Source organism: Myodes glareolus, chromosome 1 (genome assembly GCF_982192425.1).
Source record: "Myodes glareolus chromosome 1, mMyoGla1.1, whole genome shotgun sequence".
Taxonomy (NCBI): domain Eukaryota; kingdom Metazoa; phylum Chordata; class Mammalia; order Rodentia; family Cricetidae; genus Myodes; species Myodes glareolus.
The window spans coordinates 128,429,354-128,444,230 of record NC_142026.1 but is presented as its reverse complement, the minus strand read 5'-3'; the positions used below and the strand labels follow the sequence as shown (position 1 = coordinate 128,444,230).

At 43.2% G+C, this 14,877-nt stretch overlaps 1 protein-coding gene across 2 annotated transcripts in view; it reads right to left on the bottom strand.

The window, feature by feature from the left end:
- The window catches only part of Ccdc170 (coiled-coil domain containing 170), an 82,377-nt gene that overhangs the window by 36,443 nt on the left and 31,057 nt on the right, over window positions 1-14,877 (bottom strand). For both annotated transcript variants that reach the window (XM_085688076.2, XM_085688081.2), the window contains exons 4-5: window positions 14,167-14,311; window positions 11,511-11,696 (exon numbers count right to left, since the gene is read on the bottom strand). In XM_085688076.2, coding sequence (XP_085544202.2) covers window positions 11,511-11,696; window positions 14,167-14,311 — 331 coding nt within the window. The remainder of the gene's footprint in view (window positions 1-11,510; window positions 11,697-14,166; window positions 14,312-14,877) is intronic.

The window sequence follows — 14,877 nt, the reverse complement described above, 5'->3', positions numbered from 1 at the left end:
ATCAAGACAGTAATAACAATAATAATAATATAATTATAGTAATAATAAAATCTCTAAGCTCAGTAGGCTAAAGTCAGCAAATGAATAATAATGACTTCACCATTACATTTAACAAAATCATGTACAAATAACAGAAAGTGTTCAACGAAAGGCAAAAATCTATCTGAAGGGGGAAAAAAAGTCTTTCAATAGCTTGTGTAGAGAGGGCTCAGCGGGTAATACGCCAGTCTCAAAAGCATAAGAACATTGAGTTTGAATTCCCAGACCCCACATGAAAAAGCCAAGAGGTCTACTGGATGGGGAAAAAAAAATAGATCGCCAGAGTTGGTAGGGCAGTCAGTGTGACCTAGTCAGGTTCACAGAGAGGTCCTGTCTCAAAAATAAGGTACGGAGCTGAGGAGGGAGAGTCTCCATCAACCACCAGCCTCTACAGGCACACAAACACATATACAATTATGCATGATATACATGCACACACAAATACATATATATTCATTCAAGACATATACACACACAAACACATACACATTCATGCAAGACATATACACACACAAACACATATGTTGTGGAATATTATTTTAACTAGGAAAAGATGTGTTACATTAGTTTATGCTATGGAATATCACTTTAACTTTATAAAGATGTGTTATATTAGTTTATGCTACAGATTTTTACTTTAACTGTATAAAGATGTGTTCCATTAGTTTATGCTATGGAATATCACTTTAACTGTATAAAGATGTGTTCCATTAGTTTATGCTATGGAATATCACTTTAACTGTATAAAGATGTGTTACATTTCATTCTGCTGCTTTTGTTAATGATGAAAAGATGTGTTGCTGGTTCACCTTGCCTGCCTAAGGCACCTGATTGGCCTAATTAAAAAGCTGAACCAGGTGGTGGGCAGAGAAAATAGATAAGAGGAGGAATCTAGAAAGGAAGGATGAAAAAGATTGAGGGAGAAAAAAGGGAGCTGCCTGGGCCAGACAGGCGGCTGCCAGCCAGCAGGCACAGAGTAGGACCTAAAGACACAGAGTAGGGCCTAAAGAAAAAAAGGTAAAGAGTCCGAGACTAAAGAAAGATAAAGAGAAACAGATTTATTTAAGTTAAAGAAAAAAAGCTAGCAAGAAACAAGCATAAACTACGGCCAAGCATTCATAACTAGTAAGTCTCCGTATCATGATTTGGGAGTTGATTGGTGGTTCAAAAGAAAAAACCTGGTACGCACATACACATTCACACATGACATACAGGCACAACTGATTCATGAACTTGCTAACTACAATATGGATTTCTATAATGCCTGAGATCAAATTATTTTTTGGAAATACAATTAGTTTGAGTGGGAACTTCTGACTGAACCTTAATTCCCCAATTCTAAACTAATTATATAAATTTAAAAAGTCAATTGTTTAATTCTGTCCACTGCAGTTAAGATTAATAAATAAATCCTGCAATTCCTGCCACACAGGCACACTTGTGTAAACAGGGACAACTTGGGCATAAATTTCTCATATAATACATAACAAAATGTAATGTGCAAACATCTTTTAAGACTACAATTCTATTCCCCAAAACATAAGTATAAGCTAAGTTATGAAGTATGGAAATGACAAATATTCAAAATTATCCAATTATATGACAGTTGCGTATCATCGAGTGACACCACACTTTACAGAACAGTGAATAGAACTGTTTGCTGACACAGTACTAACCAGATATTTTTGAAAGCAGTATTACTTCTTTTATTTAAATACAAATTAAAATTAAATATCTTGAACATGAAGAAATCACCTTAAAATCTCTAGGAAGCCAGGCACGAGGGTGCACACTGACAATCCTAGTTTCAACAAATCTCTGTAAGAAGGGCTTACTCTTGTGTCTTTGTTTTTCTTGTTTTTGTCTTGTTGAGACAGAAGCCTTCTTTGTAGGTCTAGCTTATCTAGAACTTACAATGTAGACCAGGCTAGCTCCTCCTGTCTCTGATCTCTCATGAGACAGAAGAGCATGTTGCCACATGCCATCAACTTCTGCAAACGTCTTCAAATCCAAGCATACCCCTCCGCGGTATATAAGTGTAGTCCAGGAGAATTGTTTTGTTTACTCTAACAGATGCTCAGTGAGGCAGAAGCTACAGAACCATGTTTTCCTGCAGGTGAGTTGACCTTTCTCAAATCCAAGCTGTCCCAATGACTTTGTGTATACTGAAAGGGGCAACGGTAGCTGAAGTTTGGAAGTCTTAGCAAATTATTATTATTAGCCAATTATTAGCAAGCTCAGCACTGGCTGAGGGTGGATTTCTCAGCCCCAGAAGCCACTGTGTTCCTGGGCTGCATTATAGAGCTGCAAAAAACTGCCCTGGGCTGGTCAGCCTGTGCTTGGAGGACCACAGACAGTTCCTGCTGGACCCTTTTCAGCAGGATAACACGGGTTCTAGCATGGCTAAGATTAGAGCCACAATAAAATAAATAAATAAAAAGCATTGTATCATGTAATCTTTAAATGCTATTCTGATTTTAAATTTTTAGAATGACCCTAAAGATAAACCATCTGATAAATTTTAATAAAAAGTCAGAATGCAAACTGTGACAATATCAACACACTCATATAACAAAAGCTAATGTAAACCGTGATCACGTGAATACAATCATATAATAAAAGCTAAGAAGTAAAAAGAGGGGGGCAGGAAAAGTAAGAAGACTGAATTCTTCCTGTTTCATGGTAGGGAACACAATCAACAACCCTCTGCTGTTCCATACATCATTCCTTGGCTTGGTTGTTGATTGTACTTTGGAGCCTCAGAAACACCTGTAACTTTGACCTCCTCAGCAGGTGTTACGTTCCTGTCTGTTTTCATGATAATTCCTCATCTGGAGAAAAGAACTCCTCTCCTCAACCTCGTAGACAACACTAAGAGGGTCCGAGTGAAGAACATTGGGAAAACCCTTGGGCTGCTTAGCCAAAGGAAGAGACCTAGAAATGGCTTCAAAAAATTTACCATGTGGCCATAAATAAAAGGAATTTCAACTAGGCCTGGTAGCACAGGCCCGAAATCCTAGCTACTTGGGAGGCTGAGAAGGGTCAAGGCTTGCCTGGGCTATGGAATGCATTCATATCCAGTCCAGGCAATTTAACAAGATCTGGTCTCCAAGAATGTTTTTTTTTTTCTAAGTAAAGAAAGTATGTCTGAGCGTCACGTGCCTTGCATGAATGAGCCATAGGTTTGGTCTGTAGAGCTGTGAAGAAGCAAAAAAAGGAAAGGAAGGATGGGGAAGGGAGGGGAGGGGAGAGGAGAGGAGAGGAGAAGAAGAGAGAGGAGGGGAGAGTCAGGAAGGGAAATAGGGGGAGGGGGATATAGGAAGAGGAGAGGGGGGAGGGGAGGGGAGGAGAGGAGAGGAGAGGAGAGAGGAGGGGAGGCGAGGAGAGGAGAGGAGAGGAGGAAGAAAAGCTATTTCAGTTTACTCTGTGAAATAAGACACTACCGGGATTAGGGCATAAATTGGAGAAACTCTGTCTGGTCTCAACCTCTTTTCTTGGGGAGCTGCCCCACTGGGAACTGCAGGAACATCAGAGACTTTCCAGCTCTGGGGAAGCTTGAGGAAGAGCTAGACATCAAGTCATATGGGAAATGTTAAGGATTAAATGTTAAAGTCTTTAGAGCTCTTGCCTAGACTATACAAGGCCCTGGGCTCAAGGCCCAGAACTACCAAAAAATAGCTAATGAATTAGAAGAATAAAATATGCCAGGCAAGGCACTCACCTTTAACCCCAGTGCCTGGGAGGCAGAGGTAAGTTGATCTCTATGAGTTTGAGCCTAGCTTGGTCTACATAGCCCCAACTAGCTACATAGTGAGACCTTATCTCAAAATAAGTAACCAACAACAACTCATATTTCCTACAAGAGCTGGGGTCTAGATAGGAAATTACTTGAAAGTTTCTTCCAACATGGCGTATGGTGTGAGACAGCTTTAGTTTCCTCAGCAATCTGTGTCTGATCATTTCTTGCATCCAGGAACTCTTCCGCCTGCCTCTTCAAACACTCTCATATTTATTTTAATCTCTAGATAAAAGTGAGTCACGAGGAAAAAGAAGTAAAAATAAATCACATACTGGAGTCACCCTGAGTACTGTATGAATCTTACCGTGTGCTCTCTATAGATGTGGCTTCCACACGCATGGAGCCGGCCAACAACAGGTCGAAAATAAACAGGAAGGAAATGAAGTGCAGACCTTTCCCGCACAAATTCTTGCTAAATCATAGTTTGTGTGCCATTTTGCTTATATTAAGTATTAGAAGTACTTAGATTTAGAGATCATCTAAAATCTATGAGACCATATGCATGCTAAACTATAGTGTTTTACGGAATGGCTTGAACATCCACAGGTTTTTGCAATCCATGGGGCATCCTGGATTGGAGGCACCACAGATATCAAGGCAATAATAAGGATAACTTAATACTAAAAATGCACATAAGACAACAGCCTTAAGTCATGTTTCCCATTTCACAGGTAATTTTAAAAGAAACCAGAGGTTCAAAGGAAAAGTTGCATGCCTGGGAGGGACTTCATAGGCAAGTGATTCTGGAGCCAGAACCAAAGTCCCAGCAATAGCAGGGCAGCGGTGGCACACACTTTTAATCCCACCACTCGGGAGGCAGAGGCAGGTGGATCTCTGCCAGTTCAAGACCAACCTGGTCTACAGAGTGAGTTAAAGAGCAGCCAGAGCTACATAAAAAACCACTGTCTAGAAAATAAACCTACAAACAAACCTGAAAAAAGCAGCTCAAGACAGGAGAGGTTTGTTTTTTTTTTTCCACTTACAGTTTAAGGGTGTGGCCCACCATGTTGAGGAAGTCAATGCAGTGGAAGCACCAAGAGCTGGTCCCATCGCAAACTCAATGAGCTCAGCTAGCTCGCTCCTTTTTCTAGTCCAGGACCCAAGCCTAGGGAATAGTGCCTCCCATTGCTAGGGTGGGTTTTCCAATCTCAATTAACCTAATCAACATTGTCTCTCATAAAATTGCCTACAGGCTACACAATCTCAGGTGTCCCCTGAGGCTTGTCTAATAGGGGATCCCTCCTAAGTGTGCCCTGAGGCTTGTCTAATAGGGGATCCCTCCTAGGTGTCCCCTGAGGCTTGTCTAATAGGGGATCCCTCATAGGTGTCCCCTGAGGTTTGTCTAATAGGGAATCCCTCCTAGGTGTCCCCTGAGGCTTGTCTAATAGGGGATCCCTCCTAGGTGTCCCCTGAGGCTTGTCTAATAGGGGATCCCTCCTAGGTGTCCCCTGAGGCTTGTCTAATAGGGAATCCCTCCTAGGTATCCCCTGAGGCTTGTCTAATAGGGGATCCCTCCTAGGTGTCCCCTGAGGCTTGTCTAATAGGGGATCCCTCCTAGGTGTCCCTTGAGGCTTGTCTAGTAGGGGATCCCTCCTAGGTGTCCCCTGAGGTTTGTCTAATAGGGGATCCCTCCTAGGTGTCCTCTGAGGCTTGTCTAATAGGGGATCCCTCCTAGGTGTCCCCTGAGGCTTGTCTAATAGGGGATCCCTCCTAGGTGTCCCCTGAGGCTTGTCTAATAGGGGATCCCTCCTAGGTGTCCCCTGAGGCTTGTCTAATAGGGGATCCCTCCTAGGTGTCCCCTGAGGCTTGTCTAATAGAGGATCCCTCCTAGGTGTCCCCTGAGGCTTGTCTCATAGAGGATCCCTCCTAGGTGTCCCCTGAGGCTTGTCTAATAGGGGATCCCTCCTAGGTGTCCCCTGAGGCTTGTCTGATAGGGAATCCCTCCTAGGTGTCCCTTGAGGCTTGTCTAATAGGGGATCCCTCCTAGGTGTCCCCTGAGGCTTGTCTAATAGGGGATCCCTCCTAGGTATCCCCTGAGGCTTGTCTAATAGGGGATCCCTCCTAGGTGTCCCCTGAGGCTTGTCTAATAGGGGATCCCTCCTAGGTGTCCCCTGAGGCTTGTCTAATAGGGGATCCCTCCTAGGTGTCCCCTGAGGCTTGTCTAATAGGGGATCCCTCATAGGTGTCCCCTGAGGCTTGTCTAATAGGGGATCCCTCCTAGGTGTCCCCTGAGGCTTGTCTCATAGGGGATCCCTCCTAGGTATCCCCTGAGGCTTGTCTAATAGGGGATCCCTCCTAGGTGTCCCCTGAGGCTTGTCTAATAGGGGATCCCTCCTAGGTGTCCCCTGAGGCTTGTCTAATAGGGGATCCCTCCTAGGTGTCCCCTGAGGCTTGTCTGATAGGGGATCCCTCCTAGGTGTCCCCTGAGGCTTGTCTGATAGGGAATCCCTCCTAGGTGTCCCTTGAGGCTTGTCTAATAGGGGATCCCTCCTAGGTGTCCCCTGAGGCTTGTCTAATAGGGGATCCCTCCTAGGTGTCCCCTGAGGCTTGTCTAATAGGGGAATCCCTTCTAGGTGTCCCCTGAGGCTTGTCTAATAGGGGATCCCTCCTAGGTGTCCCCTGAGGCTTGTCTCATAGAGGAACCCAAATCCTGAAAGGCAGACAATGAATACAGCTCCTATAGCTGCTTCTTAACTCCTCCGCCCACCATGCCAGGCTCTGCTCTCCACACTACTTAATGTAGCATAATGAGAAAAATAATACAGAAGGGTCATCATTTCAAACCTAGGCATGCCTGGGTCCAAACACAGTACCAGTCCCTAGTTTCTTCATTCTACTCGAGAAAATATGAAAGAGGCTATTTGTAGTGCAGGGCGTTTATTTAACTTCTAGGTACTAAGAAAAGTGTGTATGGCTTGTGTGGGTAAAGTGGCTACTTTTAATGAAGTTGGATTTTTAAAAAGATAACATGCATAAAAATAGCAAGCTTTGATAGATTTTAAAACACACTGCAACATCTGTGGTACAGCTGAGGGGTACATGTGCTTAACAGGCATAATATCTTCACTTCCGTTCCCAGGACCCAAACACACAAAATAACCGCTAAAGATTTTCAAATAATATATTTACCACATATGATAAATCACTTGGATCTTTTTTCCCCTTAAACAGGATCTTACTATATAGACCAGATTGGTCACTAACTCACAGATATCCTCCTGCCTCTGCCTCCTGCATGCGGAGATTGAAAATGTGCACCATCACACTTGGCTCTTAATATAGTCTTTAAGCAAAACAACAAAGCCAAATTTTGTAGACACGACACCCCAGCTGTGTGGCTACTTCAGCCTCTTCCATACATCTGGACTTGCCTAATAAAAATGTTTCCTAACTCAAAACCAGAGCTCTGGAAAGCAGTCTGGAGACTTTCTGAGGCCGTTAATGTGTCAGGAAAGGCACTGGACAGTATTTCTTGATAGTAAATCATCAGAGTAATAGTTCTATGAATGAGCACTTTATTAAAGGCCTCGTGTTTTTATTGCCCATATTTTTATTTTGCCATTTTTATGAGGTTGGCGAGAACCTGGAGCCAAAGTGCACAAGTTTCCAGAGTCAGTCCCAAGTAAAGACACTTACATAAGAATCGGGTTCTGTTTCCTGTTTCAGGTAGTATTATGACACGCTTCCTCACTCATTTCCTGTTAATGTCCAGAGGCTCTTTTTGAAAATTAATACTAAGAAAATTAGATGTTATGGCTGTTTATTATTGTTCTTCTGCTACTAAATAATCCCTGACAACACACTTACATACAGGGTGATGCTGTGGCTGTCATGCAAAGGGCATGACTGAGAGATGCAGGGCACTGTGGTGATGTGGGTTTGGTCCCAGCCTTGCCACAGGATAATTACAGGTACCTGAACAAACCACACAATCCCAGTGAGCAATTAGCACTCCCACTGTGATATGGTAAATGTATAGGAAGTAAGCATGCATCTGCTCCACTGTAGGATAAAGTATGGTCTCTTGTTGACAGAGGTTTCTGTCCCACCTGGTCCCACAGCCATTCAGTCCCAAAGAAACACACAGAGGCCTACGTTAATTATAAACTGGTTGGCCTATTAGGTCAGGCTTCTTGTTAATTAATTCTTACATCTAACATTAACCCATAATTCTTGTCTGTGTTAGCCACATGGCATGGTACCTTTTATCAGGGAGGCATTCATATCTTGCTTCCTCTGTGTCTGGGTGACAACTGTAGACTGAGCCTTTCCTCTTCCCAGAATTCTCCTATTCTGGTTGCCTGCCTATACTTCCTGCCTGGCTACTGGCCAATCAGGATTTTATTAAACCAATACAAGTGACAAATCTTTACAGGGTACAAGACCATTGTCCTACAGTAGTTGCTAAGCACTGTTCCTTGACAAGGAGAACCTCGGTTCTCTAGGGAATTGAGAGGCTTGGGCTGGCAACCTGAAAATTTCAAATAAGCCTAGGATAGTGCCTTTGTCCTAAAAGTAAGGAGATGTTAAGCAAGTGTCATGGTACAGGAGCACAAAGGCCATCTCAAAGGAGCTTCAGACACAGAAGTTCATAGAATTTGGAATATCAAGAAAAAAAATGACTGTGAGACAACAAGACAATAAAAATTAATGTATAAGAATGAAAAAGAAGATTTTTTTATAAAATTATAGCAGCTGAACATCCATGCATGTATAGCTTTGTTCTGGATTACAAATCATTTAAAAAAAAAAACAAGAGTGTAAGAGAGGGAGGGAGGGAGAGAGGGAGGGAGGGAGAGAGGGAAGGAGGGGGGCAGGGAGGGAGGGAAAGAGAGAGCTAGTAGCCGATACTGAAAGACTTATAAGTGTATAAATTATCACTTTGACACCTCTGAGGGGACCTTTAATCAAGACAAGATTTGATGGGTGTTAGCATCCTGACAAATAAAGATACGAATAGAGCTTCATGGTAGACCAGTTGTCTAATATACACGAGGCTCTCAGTTCAATTCCTAGTACTACAAACAAAAAAAAATCAGGAAATGATGTTATAACTGTCATCCCACAGGTAACTGCAGAAGGGAAAAAAATATATCATCCCACTAAAGAGATGAGAGCCAGATATAGTGGCATATACCTATAATCCCAGCCTTTGGAAAGCTAAGGCATAAGGATAGCTATGAAATTGAGGCCAACCTGGAGTCACATAGCAAATGCTAGACTGGTATCTATCTACCCATCTATCTATCTGTCTGTCTGTCTGTCTGTCTGTCTATCTATCTGTCTATCATCTATCTATCTTATCTATCTACCCATCTATCTATACTTCTCTCTCCCTCCCTTCTCCTCTTCTCCCTCTTTTTCTCCTTCTTCCCTTCCCCCTTCCTCTTCCCTCTTCTCTGCCATATGAGGCACAGAAAAAAAAATCCTCCATTTATAAACATAGAAGAAGACCTCAACAGACCTCAGCCATGCCAGCACCTGACCTTGCATTTCCAACTTACTGCTGTTTAAGCCATACACTCTGGATTTTTTGTAAGTTTCATTTTCCTCTATTTTTGTGGCCCTGGAAATCCAACCTGAGGCCTTGCCCATCTAGACTCACATATTCTCACTGCACTGGATCCCAAGTCAAGCCTGGGGAAGTTTCTTCTAGCAGCACAAACTGTTCAAGACAAAAAGCTGATGACAATGACAGTCTTTGCTTTGCCCAAGTGCTGAAGCACTGGCGGATGAAAGCCAATGGTAAGAGGATTTGCTCATGAAGAGAACTGGAAATAATTAGCAATCACCATCGTTAGTGTGGGCCCCTGTCAGACCCACTGACGTCATTGCAGATAAGGAAGATGGAAGGAAGAGGCCTCCTTCATACACCAAGTCCATGTCATTCTTAGCCTGGAGACCACCGAGCCTTTCTTCCTCATGGAGCCTCTCTGGGACACTAATCACTACCTAATCAGAAAGTCCCAGTCTGTGACAAGGGCCACAGCACTTTTCCTAGCTGAGGGCACTGACTCACTTTAGCTTTTGAAAGTGAATGGTTATTATTAATCCAATAGTGAGTTTCTTCATCATACAACTTTAAACATATTTAAAAGATTATACAGCCTCAAACATATGGTATTTATTCTCATGCTCAAAGAAGCTATGGCTAGTTGGAAAAGATCAGGCTATTCATTGTGTAAAAAAAGAGAGAGAAAGAAAAATATAATTAAGAGCCATTCCCTTTGGTTGGTATCTCTCAGAATTACTGCATCCATATACTTGGATCCATCAAGTCTTCTAGGATTTTGTTCTATATGACAGAGGACACATGAAAAATTATGTGGGATTATTGTGGTTTAAATGAGAAATGTCCCTCATAGGTTCATGTGTTTGAACACTTGGTCCCCAGTTGGTGGTGCTGTTTATCAGGAGGTTCTGGAACCTGCAGAAGGTAGAGCCCTCCTGGGGAAGTCACTAGAGGTGGGATTTGAGGTTTCATAGCTGACCCTACTTCCTGTTTCCTCTCTTTCGGCTTCCTGTGTGTGGATGAACTATGATCAGTCTTCTTCCTGACCATCAGGCACCCCGCCCTCCTGCTGCCCTGCTTTCTCTACCATCGTGGTCGTGTCTCCTCTGGAACGGTAAGCCAAAATGAAGCCTTTCTCCCCAACACTGCCTTTGTTGGAGCATTCTATCTCAGCAACAGAAACACAACTGATGCACTTCTTCATAATGGCTTTGCTGAGACCAGTGTGTAGAGGATGGTCCTTTTATTTAAAAGTGAATATACCTATATGACACATAGAAGGCTTATTCATGTATATATAAATATGAATAGTTCCAGTGGGATATATTTTTTAAATGTGGCTTTTTTAAAAAAAAAAAAAAAGGCTAGAATTGCTCAGATTTTTTTCTGCATAAACAAGAGAATTCACATTTGGATCCCCAGCATCTATGCAAAAAGCCAAGTGTGGAGGGGGTAGGAGGGGACAAGAGAGAAAGAGGGAGAAGAAGGAGGAGGGAAACAGAGAGAGAACACACCACTATAATCCCAAAGGTGAAGACAGGGCTCTGAGGGCCTTCTGACCAACCAACTTGGCCAGTTGGTGAACTCTTGCTAACCCCGTAAACAACCTCTGACCTCCACCTGTACATAGGCAGACACACACACAATTAAATAAAAAAGAGCTAGTTCCAGGACAGGTACCAAAGCTACAGAGAAACCCTGTCTCAAAAAACCAAAAAAAAAAAAAAAGGCACATAAGCGGCTTCCCTGGAGAACTGGGAGTCTAAGGAGAGGGAGGAGAGTGAGGGGCTGTCATTTAATATCTTTTGTACAATTAAAATTTTGCATCTTTTAAACCTATTACCTATTTGTTCAAAATCTAAGACTTGAATATGAAAATCATCATTATTATCTAATCAAAGTAAGTCATCCTGCCTACAAATCCCTTAAAGCATTTTGTATTTCTTTTTTGCAACTAGAAATGCATAGCTAGTATGTATAAAAAATATCTATCAAATATCAAAAGTCCTACTTGGATCACTCACCCCACACCACCCCCACCCCTCCTGCTGAGAGCAGCCCTTCGAAAGAGCAGCCCATAATTTCAGGGCACTCGGGGACGTCTGCTCCCCCATTTCTGCTCTGTGAGCACAGCACAGAGGCACCTCCAGCTCCCTGTACCTGATTCAGCTTGTCTTTCTCCGCAACCCAGGAGGCAGCTCTTTTCTGCTCCCTGCTGACATCCGCCGCCAGCCTCATGATCGTCTCTCTGTTAGCTTTTGCCTCCATCTCATGGACATTTATAGTCTCTTCAAGAGTCGTGATTTGTCCTTTCAGGAATGTGTTCTCCTTGCTGAGCTCTCTAAACTGAAGAGAAAGAAACTACAGCTGTACTGTTAGTAGGCAACGACAGACCATCCCAGCCGTGTTCCCCAAGGACTCACAATCTATAACCTAAATAAGTTACAACAATAAACAATAAAAACAACAGGTACAAACAGTCACATTTCAAAGGCAGCTTCCAAAGGCCACGATTCGCAGACCTGGTGGTCAAGTTAAAATTGCTCAAAGGTGGCCACAGGCAAGGATGACAGGAGGGGGTACCGAATGAGGGGTGCTGGAGGGGAGAGGACAGCCTAAAAGGATGGCAAAGGTCACTGGCCCAGAAAGCTGTCCTCAGCCCACATCCATTTTCACCTATTGTGTGTGAGGTGCTGGCATGGTGTGAGGGTGCATTGCAGAGAAAACAGAGCAGTTGTGTTTAGGAATATTATTCTAAGTAATCATAAGCATCCTATGGAGCATGCTAATAATGGTTGCCATGGGGGTTAGCATTCACGGGGTTTTTGCTTTCCAGCCTGTATATTGAAAACTATTCACTGAAAGCATTTGTAAGCCTCGCTAGGTGATAGATAAACCCATTCTGTAGGGCATGACACTGCCTGTGAGAGGACTTGAACCCCCAGATGGCATGGTCAGTGTTCGTGTTTTGACCACCTATGGAAGGGGCGCATCTCTCAGACCCTGGGCTGGGTACCATTTCACAATTCTGTTCCTCGCTCTTAAAGACTTCCTCATATTCCCGTGCTCACTTCCCAGCATCCACTACGTTCCTGCCTCTGGGGTAATGCCCCTGTCCACCTAAGCCAGCTTCCCACACCTCTGACAATCCCATAACAATGAAAGCTGGGTGTTTCCTCGTGGGTGTAGAATTAGTCTCGTGCCGCTCACTGGCAGAACAGTGGCCAGCACGTAATGCTGGTTCATTAAACATTGGTGAAATGAGTGTGTGAATATCAAAGAAGTTATTAAGAATGCTTCCTGGCTGGGCGCCGTGACACGTGTCTTAAATCCCAGAACACAGGAGGCAGAGGAGGGTAGATCTCTTTGAGTTCAAGGCTGTCTTGCTTACACAGAGAGCTCCAAGCCAACCAGAGTGACATAGTGAGACCCTGTCTAAACATGGGAGATATTGGAGAAATGGATCAGTAGCTAAAAATATATACTAGTCTTCCAGAGGCCCCAAGTTCAGTTCCCAGAACCCAAAACAAGCAGTTCACAGCAACCTACAACTCCAGCTGCAGGGCACCTGAAGCCTTGTTGTGGTCTCCATGGGCATGTGCACACCACACACAACAACCTACAACTCCAGCTGCAGGGCACCTAAAGCCTTCTTGTGGTCTCCATGGGCATGTGTACACACCTCCACACAGGTGCATACACACATCATCATCATCATCATCATCATTTATGCCCTGGCAATACTGAAGCACGCATGGACAGTCCATTAATGGCGGTTCTCCAGTTGTTTCTATCCTGGTCAGTCCTAGATGCTTGTGTCATATCCAAGGTTCTACAGTCTTCCTTTGGGCTGTCTATCCAGCGTTTTTTGGGCCTTCCTCTTCGCCTTATCCTGTACACTCCTCTAAGCGGTGCTGTCTTCGAGTATCTGCCTTCATTCATTCTCAACATGGCCAAAGTATCTTTGGCACTGTTGTCACATCCTGTAGTTTACTTCCTTCTATAGGTGGAGGTGTTTCTTAATGTCATTGTTGGACAGTCTATCTCTTCATGTGACGCCTAGAATCCTCCTGAAACATACCATCTCAAACACATTCAGCCGCTGTTCTGAGGAGCGTTTCATTGTCCAGGTTTTGGAGTTGTAAAGAACACAGCTCAAGACTGCCTCATATTCTTGTAATTTTGTTGTTGTTATGTCTCTTGCTGACCAAACCCTTTCTAGTGCCTGGAATGCAGCCCTTATTATCCCTATCCACCTCTTGACGTCTGAAGTAGTTTCCTCCTTTGACCTGAGGTTTCCTCCCAGATAGACAAAGTTGACCGTATACACACATACACATAATTAAAGCTAAAATCTTTTTTTAAAAATTGCCCCTTATTTTTACCATGTGTTTATGCAGGCATGGGAAAGTAAAAGAATGACTTTGATAGTATGGCTTTTCTTCTGCTTCTCATAGAAATACTTAGTTGGTATAAGATTTCCTGTCCAACAGCTCCAGCTGAGGTACTGTTTTCAAACATAGGACCTCCTTGTTTTGGATTTAGTGAGGCCTACAGATCCTAAGAAAATTTCTATTGAAAATATCATACAGGGCTAGAGAGTTGGCTCAGTGTTTAAGAGTGTGGACTGCTCTTGCACCACATGGCAGGGCATAAATAAGGAATATGGGTTAACTTAAAATGTAAGAGTTAGTAATAAGCCTAAGCTATTGACCATCATTTGAAATTAATATTAAGCCTTGAGAGTGACTGAGGCACAGGAAACTCCACTTACATGGCCCTGTGTGTATAGTGCCTTTAACCTGCATGCAAATACCTTTAAGATTAAATCTTCATCGGATACTTCGTCACGCTTCTTGTCTAGACTCAAGCAGTCACAAAGTTCAGTCCGAAATTCCTCATGTCGCTGGAGAGTCTCTGAGCTTTGTTTCTTAGACTCCTCATTTTCCTTTAAACACTTTCTATCAGGAAAATAACAAATAAATCAAAGTTTAACATTATAGCAGATAACATTCATCAAACCAAGTCAGAACTAAAGCTCTCCATGGAGAATAACCACCACTTTCAATCCGTCAAAGTGTCCCAGTGCAACTGACGGGCAGCTAAGCCCTGCCAGGAAATGAGAAATGCCAAAGCAACTTCAGCAAATCTACAGTCTGCAGAGATAACAATCGTCTTGGTGTCTGGACCTAGTAAGAGGAGAGGAAGAGTCTTTGCCTCCTGTTTGCAACTCATCTGCAGACAAGAAGGCAAGCGTTAGTTTACACATGGACCCTCTGCCATGTGTGTGGTCACAGTCCACAAACTACAAACCTGAGACCTCTGCTAGGGTCTCCAAGGGGAGGAGAATGGCACTGTATGAATGCTAGAAGACTGCGTTTCATTTTCTTTTTAGGCATTATGGGGTGATCTATAATGTTCATGGTCAAGTATAGATGATACACACGTATACATACATACAAACATACATACATACATGGATCTGAACCAAGAGATACTCTACCTATGGAGAAAAAATATTCAAGCA